General features: G+C 37.8%; 2 protein-coding genes across 2 annotated transcripts; both read right to left on the reverse strand.

Moving 5' to 3' along the window:
• Positions 1 to 780, reverse strand: LOC103444337 (uncharacterized). The gene has a single exon (XM_008383273.3). The coding sequence runs from the start codon at positions 778 to 780 to the stop codon at positions 1 to 3; it is 780 nt and encodes a 259-aa protein (XP_008381495.3).
• Positions 781 to 2,992: 2,212 nt separating this feature from the next.
• LOC103444156 (THO complex subunit 2) lies at positions 2,993 to 22,870 on the reverse strand. The gene is made up of 32 exons (XM_029108566.2): positions 22,512 to 22,870; positions 22,294 to 22,419; positions 22,134 to 22,175; positions 21,923 to 21,982; positions 21,729 to 21,791; positions 21,135 to 21,215; positions 20,696 to 20,764; positions 20,561 to 20,608; positions 19,594 to 19,662; positions 19,382 to 19,515; positions 18,031 to 18,106; positions 17,375 to 17,568; positions 16,577 to 16,657; positions 16,089 to 16,299; positions 15,739 to 15,975; positions 15,572 to 15,652; positions 15,309 to 15,428; positions 14,817 to 14,876; positions 13,415 to 13,542; positions 10,809 to 10,905; positions 10,577 to 10,705; positions 10,328 to 10,431; positions 9,838 to 10,018; positions 9,452 to 9,633; positions 8,683 to 9,289; positions 8,419 to 8,523; positions 7,894 to 8,049; positions 7,728 to 7,808; positions 7,211 to 7,648; positions 4,595 to 5,734; positions 3,592 to 3,908; positions 2,993 to 3,395 (listed from the first exon to the last, which is right to left on the reverse strand). The coding sequence occupies exons 1-32, from the start codon at positions 22,644 to 22,646 to the stop codon at positions 3,332 to 3,334; spliced, it is 5,616 nt and encodes a 1,871-aa protein (XP_028964399.2). The 5' UTR covers positions 22,647 to 22,870; the 3' UTR covers positions 2,993 to 3,331.
• Positions 22,871 to 24,251: the final 1,381 nt, after the last annotated feature.

A 24,251-nucleotide genomic window follows, 5' to 3' on the forward strand; every position in this document is an offset into this window, starting at 1 on the left:
TCATGATGAGTAATGATCGTCAGTAGGCATTGAGAAGCGGCACAGCGGGCAGAACCGGCTTTTCTCCAACCACTCGACAATGCACTCCTCGTGGTAAAAATGCAAACACGGCATACCAAGTGCTTCGGAACCAACCACAATCTCCGCCAGACAAATCGAGCAACAAACCCCCTGCGACGAGGCTTCCACTTTCACCCTCTCTAACTTCTCAATCGAAGATTTACTCGCCGGCACGAACGCAGGCTGCACATCAACCGGCAGCTCGTCGTCAACCGCATCAATGCTGATGAATGCCTCCATATGCACAAGTACAGGGTTGGTGCGACCTTGATCAGCACCATTGCTAACAACAAAACTCTTATCTCTTGCAACAGCACGCGCATCCCGTAATATAGTAGCCGCGGCGGATAAAAGATTCCCAGAACGGACGTGGATCAGCTTGGATAGCTCCTGAGATATGGTATCCAAAGTCCTTTTTGTGGCATTGTCCTCCATCAAAAGGTCAATCTCAAGTTTTTCCTCGTACTCGACGACGTCGGTGGTTTGTCCCATTTGATCATCTTCTAGTAACATTACTTTGTAGTGGTCCTCCAACTCCTCCTCATCCCCTAAATCCCTGGGCAGCACCATTACTGTAACGGTGGCCTTGATATCGAGCCACAACTTGGAATATTTCTCCGATTTGGGTATCTTCAAAACGTCGAGTAGCCGTGTTTCACAGTATGTGGTATCGCCCACCACATCCCAGAACTCATCACTTTGGCTCTCCACAGTGTCCATGTTATGTGGTATATGTGATAGGGTTTCTAAGTTTTGAAATTGGAAGCAAAAGTCTAAACAAGCTAGGATGTTCAGCGGGTATAAATAGCAATCAAGGGGTTTCCTAATTGGTTTAGGATGTGGAGTCTTGCTGGCTAAGAACTAGGGTTAGGGTTTTATGTAAAATGTGGATTTGGTTTTCCTAATTGTTTTAGGACAATGATACTTGGTTCGCAAGAAAGATAATTGAGCGAGACAAAAATAACCCTGCCTTGCCTACTAGTATTTGGAAACCCTAGCTAGCCGCTTTTACAAAGTATATATATATACATACTGCTAGACTTTCTTACTCTCATAAATTCTTACCTTCCAGTTTCTTCTCTTCCGAATTCTCTCTATCTTCACATCCAACTAGCTTTCAGAAAACCCTAGTTCTTTTTTCTTCGTCTAGTCGAGGAGAATTCAAAGCACATACTGACCTACAATGATTCATTCAAATCTTATTCAAGAAAAGACGACAATGTTCATCAAGAAGTTGAGCAAGTTCCGGTGCGCCAACAAAAGCTATATAGCTTTAAGCAAGTCCGAGAAGCCCAAGAAAGGTTATGTATCTTTGTCCGTGGGAGAAGAACGAAAGAAATATCAAGTTCCCTTGAAGTATCTCTCGGATCCAATTATCCAACAACTCATCAAGAAGGCACAACCGGATGTGTTCGATGCGAAGATTGACGGGCCACTTGAGATTGCATGTACGACCAACACCTTCGATCAGTTGCTCAAAATCTTCAAGCAGTACTAAAATCACATGTATGCCGCACTGTTTTCTGTTGATGACTTTTCTTAGCGGGTCTTGGCTTCGTCCACCCGCTTGTATCTAGTTATTTCATTCATCTTAATAATATAAGGTGGAGGGGGGACGGGCGGGGGGTTTCCGGGTGTAATGGTCCTCACCCTTTCGAGGGAGGGTAGGTGCCTCTCACGCGACCATTGCCGAGGAGCTAATCTCGCCTAATCCTTCTCCATTACTTAAAAAACAAATTCACAAGTATGTATTCAAGTTCTAATTAACATTCAGAAAAAAAAAAAAAAAAAAAAAAGCCCCTATGACGTTGGCATGTATGGAATTTGAGATTTTATTGAATGCAGTCGTAGTGAATAAAACAATAACAATTAAAATAAGAATGCATTTTGTTCAGAACGCCAGCAATGGCTAGAATGGTTGGTTCTCATGTTGAAGTTTTTGGAACATATCTGTGAAACATTGAATTTGGGATTGAGTTGCACCAACATGGCGGACAACAACGACAGTTCAACAGGAGGAGCGGTGGCGGCACCGCGAGTGGCGGTGGCGGCACCGCGAGTGGCGGTGGCAACGGTGGTGGTGCTTATAGTTTTCGGGGTTTTGTATAAGTAGGTTAACATTGTTTTTATTTTATTTTATGATTTCTCTCTATAATATTAATCCCAGATTAATACACGCATTAAAACAAAGTAAAAAAAACTATAAAAACATACAAAATTATATTTAAACTTGGAGTACTTTTTTTGGTATTTTCACACAATCGATATTAAAATCCCGTACGGTAATTTTCACTACAGTTATCGTTACTTCTATTACACTAATGCTCGAGATGACAAAACCCTATTTCTCTCAAACAAATATTTTTTATATAAAGCGTTAGAGCAAGAGCATCTCCTTTTGCCTTGACCCAGTTTAGGGTACCTACCATACCGGTTTTGAACCTATTAGAAAACAACTTTCATGACACAAGTATACCGACATATGACGTTTCGTGTCAATAAAACAAAGATAAGTGGATAAAAAACTCAGGTTTTTTTATTTCATTAGAACAGGACTCTACACATGGAGTTTCGTGTCGATAAACCAAAAGATTAGAGGCATCAAAATCACACATCTGACAAAAGGATTATCAAGTTGTACTTCGAACCCCATCATTTTCGTTTATATCAAGTTGTATCTTCGAACCCTACCATGTTCAGGTTCGTTTTTGTTCGACAAACCAAATTGTAAATTTGGAAGATTCGCGTTCAGTAATATTACCATGTCTTCAAGAAGATGACCAAAAAAGTCTCCAAATTATGTGTAGCCTCCGACTGATCTCAGAGTTATCGTGTTTTGCACACTCACTAATCTACAGGGACCATTGCCGTTCACAAAATATGAAAAACGAAATCTAAAAATGGAACATTTATCGACGGAAAAAATGGAACGTTTATCGACAGAACTCGGGGCTTCCCGATTTTCCTTTCAAAGTTCCAAGGGTACAGATAATTTTACTTCAACTCTGTACACTTGCGATCACTACGGAATTTACAATATTGTACATCATGACAAGAATGAAGTTATCACTACCCAATAGTGACGATAGGACGAAAGGCCGTTTGCCATGAAAGAAATTACAACAGATCTGTTACAAACCAAAGAGTTTCAGCACATCACTTCCGGTGCCTTTGCTTCTACCACCAACCCATCTGTCACAAACCAAAAGAACGAAACTCACCGCATCAAGAGCAGGTGGATGTACCACAAGTGACCAAAACTCTACGCACATCACTTCCGATGCCTTCGCTTTTGTTCAGCTCTTTGCCTTTTCTCATCTTCCCATTCATACATCCTGGGACATAGTTAAGGAGTTCTACTATCCGATACAAGATTGCATAACTCAAAACAGAATGGCGAAAAATATATGCATATCATGATAATCATAAATCAGTGTCACGATGATACATGTATTCGTGAATGTATGTTCTCAGCATTTAGCAATTATCTATTATATGCGGAATGACATGAAACATTGACATTAAGGATACGGGTCAGTTTCACGACGAGCCATTTTGCTGGGTACTTCTTTACCATGAATCCTCGGACTTGGTTCCTCCAAGTAGCCTGATCGCTGGACAATGGGTCCTTTTCGGTCTCCCCTATCCCTTCCATCATATGACTGGGACAAACTAATTGAAAGAGGAGGAGGTGGAGGGGGAACTGGTGAATACTCACCTGCTTCCCCGGAAGGCAGATGCTCTCTTTTAAGTTTCCGCCTCTTAGAAGCCGCAATTGCATCTGTATCCTCCTTCAAGAGGGTTGCTTTCTCCCTCTCTCTCTCCCTCTCCCGTTCCCGCTCCTCTACCTATACAGAAAAGAGTAAAGCACAAACATAAAAATCATGCCTCATGTACAATGAAACTAATGAGAATTCCATTTGTAGTTTGAACCAAGTGAGTGCCTCAGGTACACTCATCTGTTCTAAGTATCGAATCATGAAAAAATTGAGATGTTAAGAAATTAGGAGTGGACGTGGAATGCCAAAAAAAATATGCCTAATTAATAACTGATAATGGACCTATTAAATTCGCAAATAATGTGTATACATAGAAAACTTGACAAACTAAAAAAATAGCAAGTTCTCAATGAACAAACTCATGCTTATGTCGCCCTAAAATCTATACTTGAAGAGTAGAGGCATGTAAAGGACTAAAAATTACACAGCACTTGGCGTGATAGCAAAGCTACTAAAACTGATAGTCGCACATAATGGTAAATGTGGTATAACACAAGGAAAGTTAACTGTGATTGCGAAAAACCAGGCCTTTTGACCAACTATGATAAATATGGGGGACAAAAGCACATGTCTCTACAATTACAAAATACATCAAGATATTACTAATTACACTTAGTTTAGGCATCAATTTAACATACGGTGTTATAATGAGAACAGAAAGAGTCAATAATGCCTGAATATGGAACCACTTATTCTGATATATTGCAAGGAAGTGCCTCAAATGAAACCAAAAACAACTAGCATATTGAGCATACCTTTATTGACAGCCCCTCACGATCTTCGCGCTTTCTTTCTCGAAAATCATCTTCTCTTCTACGTTTTGAATCATCTTGAGAAATTAAGGAATTATCTTCAGATCGTCTACGGTCCTTCTCATCATGCCTTGGGGAAAGCCTCTGAGTATGTCTTGTAGTTCCAAACCTTCTATCTTCATCTTCATCTCTTTTAGCAGAACTAACAGAATGTGGAAGCATGTGAGGAGGTAAGGGTGGTGGCGGAGGTAAGCTTTGTCCATGATATCGATCATCAACATGAGATTTTTCCGCTGATACATCATTGTACCTTACTTTACCTCTGTCATCCTTAGATTTGTCAGGAAGTCTATCCAAATTCCTATCCATACCCCTCTCCTGAAGTTTCTCTACTGAACGCTCCCTTCCATGTCTCTCCATTGACCTGTCCCTGGATCTCTCATTCAAATCATCTCCACGCGACTTTTCAGGACGCTCCAATCTTTCCCTATAATCCTTTTCATGTCTTTCATTGCCCTTATCTTTGGACCGGTCAGAAGGCTTATCAGTGGCCTTGTGAACACTTTGATGATCAGTACCTGAAATTTCAGGATCCAACAGTCGAGCATCAACAGACCTCTCTCGGTCTGACACTCGAGCTTCGCCCTCAAAATCTCTCACTTCAGTTGTCCCTTTCCGCCGTTTGCTCTGTCTGTCAGTTTCTTCAGGACTGGTTCTCTTTTGCAGCTTATCACTAGATTTTGAAGCAGCAGCAGAATTATCATGCCTAGGAGAGTGAACAAGTCGAGAAGAATGGGGCCTTGGTGCATCAGAATTTTCACCACCATCTTCCTTCGGAGCAGAAATCCTTGTATTAGAAGATTTTGCTGCTGCAACCTCCACCTTTGATTCAGTACCATGAATGTCAGTCCTCGCAAATGAAGCTGAACCTTTAGCTGACGCTGAATCTGTGTTACCATTTACTGCGGCGGAAGAGGAAACATTTGAAGTCCCAGCTGATGCATGGGAAAGAATATCTCTGTCACTGATACTAGAAGTTCTGCCAATTGCTTTTCCAGATCTACTATCATCTTTTGCAACATCTTGTTTCAGCGCCTTAGCAAGTGATCCAGTAGGAACTGACCGTTTTGCTTGAGCTCTCAACTGTCAACAAAAGAAAATAAAATTTAAGGAAAAAGGAAGAAAAGTGAGACAATAAGAAAAATGTCGGTGAAATAATTGCTGGAAATATAACCTAAAGCTCAAAGAGGGAGAAGTAGAGAAAATGATTCAATCAAGGTATATAACTCATGACAATAATAAATAAAATTAGGCATTTAGCTCTTATCTTTTGGCCATGAAATCTACATACCAAATCCGTGAACACCAGGGCGCAGGAAGTAGGAAAGTTTTACGGCTCAACAATATGCACACCAGGCTTGGAAATAAAATCTTAAGTACCACATAGGTCAACATTCATTACAAACTCAAGCAAGTGAAAGGATACAGCTTGATTGCAGATGTTCCAATAATCTATATACAAGCAGACCATAGATCATTTTTTTTGGTCAATAGTTAGGGGGGAAGTGCCTTCGCCCATGAGCGGTAGGTCTCGGGTTCGAGACTTGGGAGCAGCCTCTCCATAAATGGGGGTAAGGCTAGCCGACATTCACCTCTCCCAGACCCTGCGTAAAGCGGGAGCCTTGTGCACTGGGTACGACCTAATAGTTAGGGGGGAAGGGGAAAGGGGAACCTAGAACCAAGGTGAGGAGGGCCACAAGGGTGCTTGATTTTCACTACAGCACTAGCCCTCCTCAGATATATTATATAGTTAGAACATATGAACTTTGCTGGTGTCATCTAAATTTAACCCTGAAGTAGTGCAGAAGTATCAGCTTCACCACATCCCCGCAAACTTGCGTGGGGTGATTTCAGAGATAAGTGTCTAGCAAGTTCCTTAAATTTCGTTCATTTCCCTTACCAACAACAACAACAAAGCCTTATTCCACTAAGTGGGGTCGGCTGTATGAATCCTAGAACATCACTGCACTCGGTTTTGTGCCAAGTCTTCTGTTTGATCCAAGTACTCCAAGTCTTTTCTAGAGTCTCTTTCCAAGTATTCCTAGGTCTTCCTCTACCCCTGTGACCCTGAGCCTCTGTCTCGTAATCGCCATATTCTAACTAGAGCGTCTGTAGGTCTTCGTTTCACATGTCCAAACCACCTTAACCGATTTTCTCTCATCTTATCTTCATTCAGCTATTCCTACTTTATCTTGGATATCCCCATTCCTAATCCTATCCTTCCTCGTTCATCTCCCTTGCCAATATGCAAAATTCCCACATATTTACTACATTAATATCTTTGATTGATTTAGCAAACATGATGCAAATGATGGCAAGGAGCACTAAACGAAGGAAATGAAATATAATAAATTTTAAATTCCCGTCTTCTACCCATCCACGGTGCAAAATGCATTTTGCCACCACAACCCTTAATTTCTTCCACTAGACAAACATTCATCTTGCACTGACCTAAAACTGGTCATCACAATGCTGATTAGACTACAGCATGAATGTGACAAATATCCTCAATCATACAATAGTTAAAGACAGAATTTTTTTTATGGGCCAACATAATACCTCAGATTCTGTAGGGTTCTTTGGTGCAGCTTTTCCCATGTTTTCATCTGAGGCTTTATTCGAGAATTCATTCACTTGTTTTTTATTTTCAATAGATCTTGCCGTTGCAGGTTGGAAAGCAGCTGAGGTTATTGATGGCTTAGCATCTGACCCATTCACCGATGAGCTAGCTTTAAGTTTTACATGCCCTTGATCAGATTTTGCAGTTGGGCTACTTTCACCTCTTTCCAACCTCCCATCTACAAGTTTTCTTTTTAGAGTCTGCTCTTTGCCTGAGTTCATTGAATCCGAGTGTTGGGAGGGTACAGCTCCAACTCTTCCTCCCATAGGTTCACCCTGTGCAGCTATTGAATTACCAGCAGAAGACTTTGATCCGTTTTGTCCATTCTTTAAATCAAGATGTCCGTTACCAAATTCCTCATCTGAAACCCATGAAGGCTGCAAATGGGAAACATAAAATTATTAATATTCGTTAATATCTAAGCTGAAAAGCATGCCTCCAAAAATTCACACAAACCTTTTTAGCAGCAAGAGAGGCACAGACACCTGTTGCCAGCACCTTGAGGTCCTCTCTCTCATCACCCTTTATCTTGGAAACCTGCAAGGAAGGTGGCAAAAATTAGAGACACATATGATGCCACTTCAACAAAAACCAAATCAAATGACTATTTGAAATCTCTTACCCGTTTTTCAAGATTAATCCCAGTTTTTCGAGTAACTGGAAAAACACTAGTTATTTTTGTCAACATTATGAGTGCATTTCGAATTTCCATGTACTCTGTTGATTCCAGACATTGAATCAATAACTTTGTAATCCTTTGACTCCATTTCCAGTGAACCTATAACAAAATTGAAAAACAAGGACATCAGAAAAAAAATGCAATGAGATACCATAGAATAATTTAAGGTACAAGATAAATTACGAACTCGAACTTGACTTTTAGAAAGGTTGAAGTTCAAACTAGAATCTCAAAGTATATGGATAAAACAGGCATTATGCATAATCAAAAAAATGAATAATAACCACTTGGAAGGACAAGAGTTAGCAAAAATCTTTAAAGGAAACTCAGAATCTCCACTTTAAGACCAATAGTAATCATTCTCTGCTTAGTGACTTTTGTGGCATAGGGAAGTTTATTTTTTCCTTTTTTCTATTTGGGGAAATATAGCCGAAGTTAATTTTACACATAAAAAGGACCTGGACTCACCTTGATGAACTGGCCGTAGGTAACTCTCTGGCTATTTGGATATCTATAATATACAGCAAAGCCTGGCATGTTTCCACATTCGCGTTCATAAATAGATTCATCGCTCTGGAAGACAAAACAAGGATCAGCAAGACATAAAATAAATTGGAGAAAGAATATAGCAGTTTCTGGTGCCCGAGTACACCCTCTTATATGTTCATGAATTGTATGATCAGTGTCACCAAATGAAAATACAAAGAACAAAAACATAAAATTGCCTATCACCTTCCAATAGTAAGCAATCCTCAACGTCTCACAGAGAAACTTCCCAAGTCTACCTACTTCATATTCAGTACAGCAGCATATCATAGGCTGCAAGGTTTTACAGATGAGAACATCAATGTGGTTGACTGTGTTAAAAAATGGTGTCCCAAGGGAATGAAGAGTGTGCACAAACATGGCACAATACACAGCATCTGGCATACTGAAAGTACAGCGTGGAAATATACAACGTTGAAGGAACTCCATGTTGATCTTCAAAGTATCAGGGCAAGAACTCAACCATTTGTCCTTCTCCCGAGATAAGCGTTTACGAACAGATGCGACGTTTTCTTCATGCTTATGGAGTTCGCTAGTCAGGCGATCTAGGGATTCTTGAATTCGTTCTTTTTCTTTCTTCCGTTTGGTTATTGCTGAACTTGAATTATCAGAAATCTCTTCCAGAGCTTTAAGAGCAGCATGCTGCTTTGCAATTTCAGCCTCATAACAATTTCTAGGGACATAAAGATCATAGAGCGTGAGCCCCCAAAATGTAGTATAGAGATCAGGTGACAGGCTATTCCAGGATTTTGAAGGCAGCATCCTTTCAGCAGTACTAAGAAGATCTGACCACCTGCTTGCAATTATATAAATATAGCATAGAAACACAAATCAGTTGGGAAAAACAAGGGAATTCATCCTGTCTGCAAAAATAACTAGATGACGATAATCTTTCACGTCAAGATGAGTGCAAATGCAATAAATAAAACAACAGAAAGCACACTAAAAAGTTTACGTTATAGGCTTCCATGGAGACCCAAGATCCAGAACCACATTTCCAGAATGCTCTGTAGCTTCAGACTCTGAACTTGCAGACGTGATACTTTGAGTGTCAATATTGTCTAGAGGCCAGAAGACATCAGAACTCCCTTGGCACTTGAAGAGCCTCATTACAGGGCGATAAATTAAGAAAGCAACCTATGTCATGGAGAAAATAGTGAAAATAGTGAAAACAGTGTATAGGTAAAAGATTTATGCTATTGTAGAAACAGTAATTAAAAAATCAGCACTTAATTGTAAATAGATTCAAAGATTACGATTATGAAATTTACAAACTAAGCACTCTGATTATATACAGATCGAAGAACATAAATCGAGAGAGAGAGAGAGAGAGAGACAGACCTCTGGATCAAGATGGTATTTGTGAACAAGATCGTCAAGCGAAGGAATTAGCTGAGCATAAGCCGATGCCGGTGTCACAGCACTGCAAAGAAATTCCACAAATTGAAGGAGGGTTCCATGACATCTATCAAACTGTTCACTAACCATCTTGATGTAAGGTGCATTCGCCTCTATTATGACCCTGCAGTTAATATAAATAAATAAAAAAAATTGTCAGGTATCTAACTTACCATGTGTTAAATAAAAAAGTGTTCAGATGGCGCATGAACAAAATCAGAACTGTCATGCCAAACCCAAACGAGAGGTGTTCTATCAAGATGTTAGAGACATTGGTCTAACTAGACAATGACCAACCCAGAATCAACTTCAAGATACCTTACCACCAATAATATTTGGTATCAAGAAAAACTAATGCTTCTTGAAAAGATTGTCATTTAACATTATAATGCAGGAAAAAAAAGAAAGAAGCAAATAAGCTCTTCAGCCTTACACAGAACGATGCTGAGCAAGAAGTATTAGAAGGGGGATTGCCAACTTGGATTCATCCTTTGGTAGCAGTGAGTCCCTTAGCCTGTTGGTGGACTTGATTAGTGCCTGTTATCAATATTAAAATGAACATTAACATCTTCAAATTTAGGCAACTCAAACATCATACCATGCATTACAGATCATCTCAAACATCAATACATGCATTACAGGTTTAACATCACATCTAATACAATCGAACATTACAAGGCACCTTGTTATTACGAGTAACACCGAAAGAAGTTGCCTGATATCGCAGCGTCTCACTGCCTGCCATGGCATCCAGTTGATCATCAGTCAGATTCTCAGTGTAATGGACATTTGCCATTTGCTGAATAAGCTCCTGACATATCATCCGCGAAATTCACTTCATCAGCAGGATAGCATAAGGAATAATCATACGAAATTGCTGGTATAACACTATAACCACTGAACCTGGTAAATACCTCGAGGAGAACCAGTTCAATTCCTTGGCCCTTTTTTAGTTGGTTCACAAGATACTGGAAAAGCCCCCTCAATTCCATAGATGGGTATTTCTTACACCTAAATAAAACAAAAAACTGAGTTAGTCAGCTTTCTTAAAAGTTAAATGACATATTTAACTTAATTCCAAAATGAAAAAACAACAAGAAATAAAAAAATATATAATAACAACCATCTTGAAGGGAAAAAGAAATAGGAACTACGTTAGAACTACACATTCATCACCTATATCAATAAATTTTATGAGTTGAGAAGAAACTAAAAAGTGGAAAAAAAGAAAGGACACAGCATAAATCAAGAAAATAAACAAAGAAATACATATCAAGGGGTTAAGAAAACTTGACGAATTGATCCACAAAATTGAACCCAAAAATATTCCTTACAAACCCATAAACAGAATGTAAAATAAAAATATTGTTACAGTAAACTATGTGAAGAGAATTTTAAGTCTTTAGACCAGTGGCTAGAAATTATATCTCCATACAAGATGAAGGGGTAAAAGCTAATTTAGCAAATATATTGTCTATTTAGACACTGTAATCGGAATCCCCCTTTCAGTTTCCACATATTCCCAGATCCATTGATACGGCCTTTTTCTTTTCGAAGATACCAAATTTTATTAATGAAATGGAAATTACAATCTGCAAACAAGAAGTCCACAGCAACGGATAAAACTAAGATCTCAACTTTTACAAGAACAATCATCAAACTAAAGGTACAAGGTGAGACAATTACAAGTAAACCATAGACCACAAGAAAAATCAACTCTAACCATCAATGCACAGATGCTTTCCAATCTAAGTAGATAGAATTCTTGAATTCCACCGAAACTGAGCCCAAAAGAAAAGACCGAAACTTTTCTCCTTTTCCCAGAGCACCTCAATCTGACTCCTTATGACATTCTAAACTATACATCCCCGGACCACTTTAGCTTTTTACCCTGCCAGCCACCTTGTGCTTTTCAAACAGTAAAGAGTTAGGAATAAAGGTCTCCTCCTTTGAACCATCTTGCAAGTATTGACTTTACCAACGTGCCACAAACCACACGAAAAATGTTTCACTGTTGATTGTTTCCAAGTCTGCCCTAAAGGTTGAAAAGAATGAACTTTTTGCTTGTCAAAAAGAAATTTGACATAACACTTGTATGATCCTGAGCATCTAACATCCATTTCCTAGAACTTGGCCTACTGTGAGAAAGGTGCACACTTTTTACACAACAACAGTATGCAGATAGTTCCTCCAACTCTGCCTTATTCAGAATTCTCCCAAAGCCAACGTCCCAACCATGTGGGAAATAAAACAAACCACAAGCCTGGAAATGTTCGAATCTCTACATCTAGGCAGCAAAATGTCTTTGAATTATTCCTAGAGTTTTTTCCCCACCCAACGATCCTTTCAGAATATCTTACCCTGGCGCCACCCACAAGCAACAAATAATTCCAGCACAATAGAAAAGGTTGGAGTAATGAGAAGCATCTTTCCATGGATTCCACCTTTAACCTTTTCCACCAGCTTGGTCATCCCAACCGTTGAGGCCTATCCCATATTTGCTTCTGACCACAGAACGCAATAAAGCTTCCTCCTCCAAATGGAGTCCCAAAAGCCATTTTCTAGCAAATATTTCTTCTTTTCAATAAATTCCCAACACCAGGATAATCCGCAATGAGGAAACTGAAGGGAAGTATCCAACAATATATCTAGACTCTGTATAGCAGTGAAAACAGGCATAAATGCCATCAAACAATCAATGCTAGAGTCAAAAGGAAATCTGAAAAAACACTTGTACGATCCTGAGCGTCTAACATCCATTTCCTAGAATTGGGTGTACTTTGAGAAAGGTGCACACTTTCTACACAACACTAGTATGCAGACAGTTCCTTCACCTCTGCCTCATGCAGAATTCTCCCGAAACCAAAGTCACAACTATGTCGGAAATAAAACAGACCACAAACCTATAAATGTTTGAATCTTTAAATCTCAACAGAAAATAGTCTCTGAATTAGGCTTCCTAGAGTTTTTTGCCCACCCAAAGATCCTTTCAGAATCGTACCCAACAAATAATTCCAACACAAAAGAAAGGGTTAGAGTAACTAGGAGTGTCTTCCCATGGATTCCGCCTTTAACCTCTTTCCACCAGCTTGGTTATCCCATCCATTGAGACCCATCCCGTATTTGCTTCTGAGCACAGAACGCGATAAAGCTTTCTCCTCCAAATGGAATCCCCAAAAGCTATTTTCCTAGCAAATCTTTCTTCTTCTTCAATAAATTCCCCAACACCATGATAATCCGCAACGAGGAAACTGAAGGGAAGTATCCAAGAATATATCTAGACTGTATGGCGGTGAAAACAAGCATGAATGCCATCAAATAATCAATGCTAGAAAAAGGTAAGAGGGAAAAGAAAGTGATGTAGATCGATAATAAACAAACAGAGCTCAAGAATAATAGAATTCCACAAAACCAAAAAAATAGGCCAACACATTTAACCTACTAAGTAGCATAAGAAAATATAGTATTTCAAAACAAACATATTTATAAAGACAGAAACAATAAGAAAGAAAAGACATACAAGTGACCCCAAAATGAAGCCAAAGATTGAAGCCAGTCTGACAAATTAAGGCCATCATCTTTTAGCTTGTCACGACCTCCTTGAGCCAGACGCTCAATGACAACATATTCCAAAACGTCATACTCCAGCTGTACAGAAAAACATGCATATAAGAAAGAATAAGAAAGAAATCACAGGTTTAAAATATGGAACACTTGTATATACACCCAAACATGAAAGCCAAATGCAATAAGTGGACAAGGAACGTCATAAACCAGATAGAATGATGGCTATTCAGCAAAAAGATGCCTCAAGCTAGAGTATGATGTTTCAAGAAATGCAATTAAATATCATGCTGAAAAAGTTAAAAACTGAGCCAACCACAAAGTACATTTCAACAAGCATGCTTCTGAAGTGCCCTGCAATGCCCTAAAGATGAAAATGAATATGAGGAATACTATTCCAATGATACTTAAGGCCATATGTCAGAAAAATCAAAATTATTGTAGCCTCCAAGAAATCTAAGTCAAGACTCTAAAGATTATAGGTTTAAATTATGGGCTATGACTACTATAAATTCATATAATTGAGGCATCCTTCTGAGAAACGACAAACAAACAAAAAATCACAATTGAAATCTTTCAGGATAGGTATCGTACTGGTAATAATCATGCACCAATGTCAGTATGACTAGTTCGAAAACTAGCATGACCCGTTCTAAAATTCCATTAATAGATCTCTCAGAATCCGAAAGGTTATTATGATGACAATTACAATAATTACACCTATATGGTGTTTCCAAGGACCAGAAAATTTCCATTAAGAGCTAGATTAGAGATCACTAAGTGGATGACTAGCCAAGGAATAGTCATACATAATTATTAAGGTAAAAGGCATATGAAGTAGTGTCAAATTTGTTTCGATGTCAATAAAGAGAATATAAAGTTGTGTCAAATAATGTTTGACAATAGCAATCAAAGGAATAGTCATACATAATTATTAAGGTAGAAGGCATATGAAGTAGTGTCAAATTTGTTTCGATGTCAATGAAGAGAATATTAAGTAGTGTCAAATAATGTTTGACAATAGCAATCAAATATAATGTTTGACAATAGCAATCAAATATAAGTTCTTTTGATAAAGAATGCACAAGTGTTGGGCACAGAATGGCATGCATGGAAACACGTGTTGCATGCATCAATGTGCCCAATAGACAAAATTTCACACAAAATTGTCCTGCAAGTACAAACCACAGGATTGGCCTAATAATCAGAGGAATCATCAGGATAATTACTATGGGTAAGATAACAGAAGGGTCAAAAAAACAGAGGGCTGATATATAGCTAGATATTATTAACAGTCTAAACAGTAATAGAAGTGAAGGAAAAAAAAAATACTAACACAATAAAAGAGAAATTCACACCTGAGTCAAATACTTAAATGCATCTACAACAGGAGCAATCATATCTCTGTACGCCTCAATCTGCAGGTTGTGCCAAGATATTAATAAATGCCTTTATAATTAACAGAATTATTCATTAAAAATAAAAGTAGATCAGTATAAATTAGCGAACAAGGATTCCACTTCTGGCAGAAAACAAAACAAGAAACCTAAGCAACAACATGATATGAGAAATTCACCAAGATAGAAACAGAATACCCAAATAGCTACAAAATAATCTGACAAAATACAGAGAAAGTTAACTCCCTAAATCAGAAGCTTCAGATGCCCACAAACAAGCCCAAAAACACCATAAACACTCCTAACACATTCTCAACACCCTCATATTCCTTTCTGCCCAGAAATATCAAGAGATTAATAACACCTCCTTGCATAAAAATTCAAATGCCAAAAAAAATGAAATTGAAGATTCCAAAAAAATAGGTAACAGTATATTCATCAATAAGATAAGACCTGATGAACAATTGTTCTTAGTACAGTCATTGGATTTGCGTGAGCCAGTTTTGCAACCATCCGACCCAGCTGCTTCAAATTTTCTTTTGCAAGCCGTTTCAAAATTCTTCTTGTGTCCAACTACAAAAAGAAAAAGAAAAAGGCATACCAATGATGCTTTTAGGGAATCAAACTTGCAAGTTGCAACATACGATATAATACGAGAGTAAATGCAAGCATATTCAGAAAGCCCAGGAGATTCAAGACGAATATATATGATGTACCTTGGCTGTTTGTCTTGCAGCTAAAACCATAGGAATCTGCTCATCTTCTTTCTCCCACTCACCATATAAACGATACCGCACCTAAGAAGACAAAATTCATTTAGCAAGAGTGTCTACCACAAAATAAATTCTCAACTGAAGTATCAAATGACTGATGTAAGGCAAACCTCATAGGGAAGCAGATTCATCACTTCCCAGATCTCCTGTCCAACAGCTGGATTTGCAGGTACCAATTGTAATGAAGGAAGTAGACATGTTCCCAAAGCTTCCTCTATCCTTGACCTTGCTTCCTTAAGATGCAGACGAGGATTACCTCCAAAAACATGATTGGGATCTATGACTCCTTCACCACTGTTTACAAGCTGAAGCGCAGACGAGTAATAACCTCTCAATACTCTACAGACCTACTCCAAAAGAGACAGTGACAAAGACCAACACACACATAGTCAACTCTTAGGTCATTAGGAGATATAACTCAAATAGACGAAACAAGAACATTAGAAATAGATAATTGCACCTTCTGCAGCAACAAAGTATTACGATAAAGATATGGTCCAGCACAAGTAAGCATCTGAAAAAGTTCTTTTGGAAGTTCTATAAATGATCCATGGATTGATGCATTTTCTGTATTCATCACATCAATACTAGTTCCTGAGGAAGCCCCAAATATTGGAAGATGTGCTCGACGAACAGTGTCATAAGCAGAAGAGATTGATTTTTCAATGAGCCTGGACTCAAGAATCAAATAATTATTAAAAAAACAAAAGTAGATGAATGGCCAAAGCTAAGAATGACCATGGACAACAGAAGAAGGCTACAGAAAGCCAAGTTAATTAACTTTTCAAGTGCGCTCAAAGAAATTATGCACAATCAGCCACCTATGTGCACTTGTGTGTTTTTTGTGCATACATATTTATGAGAGCACATCCGACCAAATAAATAGATACACAATTAGCTCATAGCATAAAACGAAAATAGAGTGAAAGAAAATACATTAAAATTTACCTAAACAAGCTGTCGCAGATTTGAATATGTTCAACAGGATGGAGAGGTGAGAGCCGCTCAAATAGTAGATGTGCATGGTACCTGATGAGAGAAAGTACAGTAACAAATGAGATACTTTAAAATGAATACAAAATAAAAGCTACTAAATCTAGTGTACAAAAGTGAAATCAGTTATAAACTTCAACAAGCTGGATTCATAATATTTTTGGAACAGACTTTAAGACATCCACCTTTGTGTGTATTATATGCATTCAAAACAAAAACCAAATACCAATCTTTTATGCAGACAGCCGACAAAGAGCTGGTTAGAAGTTCTCAATGTTTATGCAGAACAATAAGTACACACCATTTTAGCTTTTCACATATTTTCCAAGCCCTAATGTTGTGAACTTCCACTCAACTGAAAGCATGTTGGTTCACAAAATGTATTGAGTACTATACAGTATACAACAGGGTCCAATGATCACCAATACTGTTGAAAACATGTAAACCATACATTCACAGAATTTTCACATGAGAAAATTAAAAAGAATCATCAGCAAGGAAACACAAGAACCTCTATTTCATAAACGATTTCATTAAACAAATGACGCAACAATTGGAAAAGTACCCTTCAAAGTAGGATACGACCGCAAAACAGACAACTAATAGGCTCAAGAAAGGGGCAACTTAAGCCAGCAGCAACAGCTTATAGTATAATAATCAATGTAAACAAGAAAAGAGAAAATAAGTAAAAACTCAGGAATCATTTAGGGGGAACAGCTGGGAGCTAGAAGTTCCAAGTACAAACAAGCATACCAGTCATCTACGGAAAGAAAACCAGTAAGCAAGCCCAAAGTTTGATTATTTTCACACTCTGCAGACCGCTCACAAACTGCACCTGTTTCCATGTCTAAAGCGGCAAAAAAATCTATTGTCACATCTCCTTGTTTCTCATCATCCATCAGATCCTTCCCAGTTGCAGCAAGATTTATTTTACCAATTTTGTTAGCCTGCAAATGACCAGATGTTCATGTCAAAATAAAAAGGCCAAGTCTTTCATATAAAAGGAAAGGGATTTTGAAGGTATGTTAAATAAGCAAGTAAAGCCACCACCATAACTAAATGACAAAATACATGAACACTCAACAAAAAAGTAGAATCCACCGGACAAAATATACACAATTCTCTTGTCCATCAATGCCCTAAATTTTTATGCTGGGAAAAGAAAGCACATAACATACAGCTGAAACATAACATGTAGAATCAAAATAAGTTATGGCCTCATGCATTGATAACCATTCCAAGAAACTCCACAATTATATATATGTACACACACACACACACACACACACACACACACACACACATATATATATATATATATATATATATATCTGATCTGATAATCATCCATATTTCATACATTTAATAAGTTATATCTCATTTTTCACCAAAAAAAGAAAAAATTTTACCTCATCAAGTCGCTTGGAAGAGAAAGCACTATAATGCTCAAATGCCTCATTGTCCTTGGGAAGTAGATGAGCATATCTGTCAAAAACATAAATTTAATATAAAAAATAAAAAAAATAAAAAAAAACCAGCAAGCCCAGCACAAATAGAACTCTAATTCAGACCATCACGGAAACTGAAAAGCAGATAATCAACAGCAAAGTAGCACACATAACAATGATACTAAGATATATATAGCTTAACCAACCACAATCAAGCTAAAAGATGTACAGGTGGACATAAACACACTCCAAGTGGTTCCAACATATCTTAATCCTCCTCTAGCTCCATGCATATTTACCATTAAGAAATATTCATTATAAACCTTGCACTCATAAGCACAATACCAAAATTGACACAACCTTAGGTTCAATCACTGTTAATGTCTAGCGTCTAGGTCAAACTGCACATGCAGCAGAAGCACCACAACCCTCAATATTGACTCATGGACCCCTAAGAAAGATGTGTCGTAACTAGGTGCCATCATACCATAAGGACTCTATGTATAGTACATTGTTTAAAAAACGTGCCTTAAGGCGCACCTAGGCGGCTTTGGAGGCGGGGTGATGATGAAAATGCCTCAGCCCAGCGGGAGTAGGCTTAAACTCGCCTAGACGTGGTTGAGGTGCACCTAGGCGCCTAAAGTGTTCCACTGGGCCTTTTTTTAATCTTTTGATTAAAAAAAATTTAAAATAAAATAAAAAATAAATAAAATAAAAAAGAACCTACCCAAACCTCAAAATGACGTCGTTTTGGGCAGGGTTTTTTAAAACATTGATAGCACACAAGCCGATCCTTAAGCTTACCAGCTTTTGTACCAAAGTACTAAGAAAGAGCCCATTGGCCATGACAAGGAACAAAGAGTTTATACATACCCATAAATATGGCTTGTACATAAACATAGCGATTGATGGCAGCGGGCATATGAAATTTATTAGTAATCACTGCTTTGCAAAAGCAATTTACCTCCCAACCATTCCTATCAGCTAACAAATATAGTTATGAGAACAACCGAATCCATACTAAAACCAATTCAAATATATGGCCTATGGTGGTAGTGTCGCACTACAGAAAACCATAAATCTTGTAGTGTCCATGATTCCCTCAGGGTATCAAGGACACTAGGCTGCACTTGTCCTTACTAAAGCTGAACACAGGCCATGGATGCCAAGTCTATGTCTCACACTGGCACTGACATTGCTGTTTCATGTGTTCCAAGAGGTAACATCATCCATGCTTGAATCAAGATATAGGAAACTTAGCAAACAATATGGTTTTCCTATCAAATACCAAACTAAACAAAGGAAAACTCACATGCTATCAAGATCAATAAAGTCCTCTTTCACCAGCAAAGCTGTTAGCTTATAAAGTCCAAATGGTACTGGACTATTTACTTCCAAGCGCTGATAGTATTGAAATTTGAAACCAAGGACTTGTGAAGCATGAGACTGCAAAAGATGTAACGTCAATTAAAGATTTTTGAACTAGAGAATAGGACTTTAACTTCGTCAATAGAATATCCTTACCTTTGGAAAAATTGGTATCAGCTCCAAAAAGACATCACTATCTGGTTGAAGTTCAAAGCACTCCAAAACCTAATAACAAAAATATGGAAGGTAAATAGTGATATAGATTAGAACTCCATATTCTTATTAAATGCATCAGAGAAAGGACAGTACTTGCTTCTGTCAAAAAAAGGACAGTACTTGCTACTGATGCATCATGAGGAGCTCCTCTCTATATGGAGATGTGCCTCATCTAGAAGTGGACACTTGCCCAAAATTAAAATAAATACATAAAATTTGAAACAAACCAAAGAACTCCTTGTTGGGTTGTTCCAGCCCATGATGAGTTGTACTAAGGCTATTAGGAATTATAATCTTAAGAGGATTAAATTGTTTTTCCCAATTGGAGTTAGTTTCTCAATTGGAGAAAGATTCATAACTAGATTCCAATTAGGATTAGTAATCCTTATTGAAGAAGACCTTTATTATGTCTATATAAAGGGGCTATTGTACTAGTTTTGAATGGGAGCAAAACAATATTTTGTATACCACTCAAGGGATTAGAGTGAGAGAATATTGTAAGGGTAAAGTGTGAGTGAGAGAATATTCTAAGGGCAAAGTGTGTGTGAGAGAAAAGAAAAGAGATAAAGAGTGTATTTCTTGTTCTTGTTCTTTCAGGTTTATCGTCAAGTTCTTAATTCTAGAGACTTGGCAAGATTATTGGTTGTACTCATTATTGATATAGTGAAAGATTGTTGTTCCTGCCACGTGGACATAGGCACATGTAGCCGAACCACGTTAATTCTCTGTGTTGTTCATCTTGGTTATCTTGTTTCATGGTTTCCTTGTACATTCTGTTTTTCCCATTCTTAAACACGATATTCTCAACACTCCTCCTGATACATCTGAAGCCAACTATTGTCTCCCAAAATAATACAGGCTATATAGAAAGAAAAAAGTACAACTAAGGTAAACAGCGACAACTTACAATATCGAAAACATGATTTGGGTCCAGATCAAAATGTCCAATTAATGACTGCACAAACCAATGTAATTAGAAAGTTGAAAAGTATATATAAAGAAGCAAAAAACTTGTAGAGAAAACAGGACTTAAAATCTACACCTTTATAATTCCTATTGTTGCTGCTGCATTGTGTGATGAAGTTTCTGAGTTTTGGCAAAGAAGAGTAACCTACAAATAGACAAACAATGAAATATACATGATTAAATTTCTCAAATCTGGGTAAATTAAAGCACATATTTCAACCAAGGTGCACCTAAAGAGAGGACAACGCAAACTTTAAAATCATACTGATAATATACAACTTAATTGTGACTTCTCCGTGGAATGGAAGTAAACAAAAATGGAGAAACACAACACATTTGAGAGGAGCAGCACTTGTAAATAAATCCAAATACCAAAGATAGAATCGACAAGACAATTATCTTTTTTTCCCAAAAGAAAACCAGCAAGCACTCAAAACCAGTAAGGGAAGATTGTTGTGAAAAGAATATTGTAGAACACTGAACAACTTCGAAAAGATCATCAACAATAATCATACCAGCTTGGCATAGCCCTCGCTCTCTTCTCGGAGAAGGTTAAATTTTGTTTGCTGATATAGAAGACGGGTATTTACTCTGACCTGAAATTGAAATCAAATGCAAATCAAATGCAAATCAAATTTTACGGTATTCCCAGACTACTACATCAACATATTGATATTTTGGTAATAAACTTGTTACATAAGATGCTTTTCATAGTAAACTTAGCAAGCCATACTTTGTAAGGAACTTAGGGATCATGCAAGTCATTACACACAATTCCGAGCTGTATTTGTTCAAGCAAAGTATTGAACTTACATTTACCTTTAACAAATAGTGTCACAGGTTGATTCATCCAAAAGTTCATGTTATTATCAATTGACAAGAAAATATACAAACAAAACAGTGCAAGGTAAATAGAATGAGCATCAATATGGCCCTTCATCAGATAAAAGAAACTATAAGTTTACAAGGGTAAAGCAAGATTCTTTTTGGACAAGCTCGTGTGAGTATGACACATTGTTATAAGGTGAACTACGACATAACATCTGCTCATATTATGGGTAAGGCCCCCATCATCTAAGCATATAGCTACATGGTAACGATCTCATTACCTCTTTACTCTTCAATTCCTGAGCCTTTATCTTGATCATTTCAGCCTCCCACAAAAATTCTTCCTACAATTTATAAAGCATATATGCATCAGTTCTATTTCATACAAGGAAAAGAAAGCGGAGATCGAGCCCAACAAAGAAAAAACCATGACCAGATAACCATCCGTAAACTAGTATAAAGGATGAGTGCTCACCTCACAGCGCTCCTGGAAAAGTCTCAACGGAACTAAGGAAGATTCCACCAACCATTTGGCCTGATAAAGAGAAAACAACTGAACAATTACAAACAGTGAAGACACACCAATAAGAAAGTACTATTAATAACTAGAGCAATGAAGTAGCAAGAAGGCAATGAACACCAATATATTACAAGACTCCTATTTTTCAAATGACCAAAGTACTAACCAATTTTACTAGACGAGCACGATCCTCTCCAGGCATTCTAATCTGCAAATGAAGCGAACGTCCACGAGTCAAATAATCACACATTTAAACCCAAATTCATCTATTTCTCAATCTTGCACAATAATCACGCACTTCGCAAGCCAAATTACGAAGAACTCACATCTTGAGACAATTGGGTGGTGATATCCACAAAACAGGAAGGCAAGTCTTGGTCCGAAACCTCGTCGGAGAACTCAACCGAATCCAAGGCCGCTTTACACTTGTGAAGCGGCAGTTCCCCACATACCTAGCAATCAGAGCGCACACAAAATTCAATCCAAAACCCTAGTAAGTACCAAAATTGAAGACACGAGAAGTGGGCGGGCACATTGAGCTTACCATGGTGGAGCAGAGCTCGTAGAGAAATCGAAGCATCGGAACCGGGTCCGGGAGCTTGAAACTAGGGTTTCCATTCTTCCATTGACGAAGGCAGTCATCTGTGACGTACGCACGCTCTACGGGGGGGAGAGACATGGTCGTATGCAAAATTCTACTGAGAGTGGAGCTCCAGTACTTCAATTTTCGGCCGGTAGAAAACTAGAACGACGGAGGAACCCTAGCCCTAGCCCTATGTTTGGTTACAAGTATAGCGAGTTCCGCAGTTGGAAAAGAGGGGAGTTTCTGTTACGTTTCGGGTTGTTATGTACTGTGATTGACTTAATCACAATTACCTTAATGTGTAAGCAAATGGGGTCAATGTGCAAATTGGATCTTTGTTATTAATTTGTTGGCCAGCTGGCATTTATCTTTGTGACTAATTTAACAATGGCTTGTAAAACCATCTTCAATGAAAATGTCAAATTTCATTCTCATAGCTGATATGGTAAAATAACATTTTATAAAATCTCCTACTCTAACTGAGGTATCAAATTAAAATACTTTTGGGTTATCTATAAAATTAGATGGGGCAGAATATAATAATAATAAAATAATCATTAATTGAAAAGAAATATGTGGGCCAACGTTAATTAGAACAAAACTATAATCTAACATTGCCTTCAAATTTGGCTGCAAAGTGGAGAATGTCAATCTATGTGGGATTTTGGCATCTACTTTGGAATTAGAAAATCACCATTTTTTTTGTCAAAATAGTCCGCGTTGTTATTAATAGGCAAAAATTAGAGAGATAACATTTGCTAGGGACAGAAGTGAAGCGGGTGCAAAATATCACACTGTTTAGTTTCGTAACACAAAAGGATTGCAGGTAAAAAGAGGAAGGGGATACTGATATTATTGTTTTCAGTTCTTTTCTTTAGCAGTGTTATGTGTATTGTGATCACACGGAGTGTTCTTTATGTAGAGCAACACCCGTGACTAACAAAACAGACAAAATGATTACACTTTTGAAAGCACCACACAACAACTATTCCTTACTATTCCCTATTATTCCCAAGTCTCCTTCACTGTGGGCATTCATTCATCCTCACAATTTTACAACATTCCCCCTTGGATGCCCACATTTCTACATCAGTTACCTCGTTAAACTTTGCTTGGAAAAATCCAATGGGAAAAAACCATAACGAAGGAAAAAAAGTACAACTTTATCTGGATTGTTGATATAGTGTTAAGTATGCTTTTGTTGCCTCATTAAAACCTTGATAGGAAAAATCCTAGTCTAAGGAAAAAGAGTACAACAAACATGTATCATGGATGCTCCCCCTTACATGTATCTCTCCCTAATTCCGCATTCTTCAAATTTAATTTATTGGTAAGTCGACGTAATCTGATACCCTGCACTAGCTTCTGAAATGTGCACTTTGGTAGAGATTTGGTGAACAGGTCTGCCAGATTTTCATTGGAACGAATTTGTCTGACTTCAATAACTTTAGTCTTCTGAAACTCATATGCACTAAAAAAACTTTGGAGATATGTGTTTAGTCTTACCCTTGATTAATACTTCTTTCATTTGGGCAACACATGATGCATTATCTTCATGAATGACAGTTGAAGTGTCTATCTTTGAAGGTAGACCACATGAATTCTGGATATGATGGATCATTGATCTTAACCATGAACATTCACGATTTACTTCATGTAAAGCAAGTATTTCCGAGTGATTGGAAGATGTAGCAACTAATG

Source organism: Malus domestica, chromosome 09 (assembly GCF_042453785.1).
Source record: "Malus domestica chromosome 09, GDT2T_hap1".
NCBI classification, from domain to species: Eukaryota; Viridiplantae; Streptophyta; class Magnoliopsida; order Rosales; family Rosaceae; genus Malus; species Malus domestica.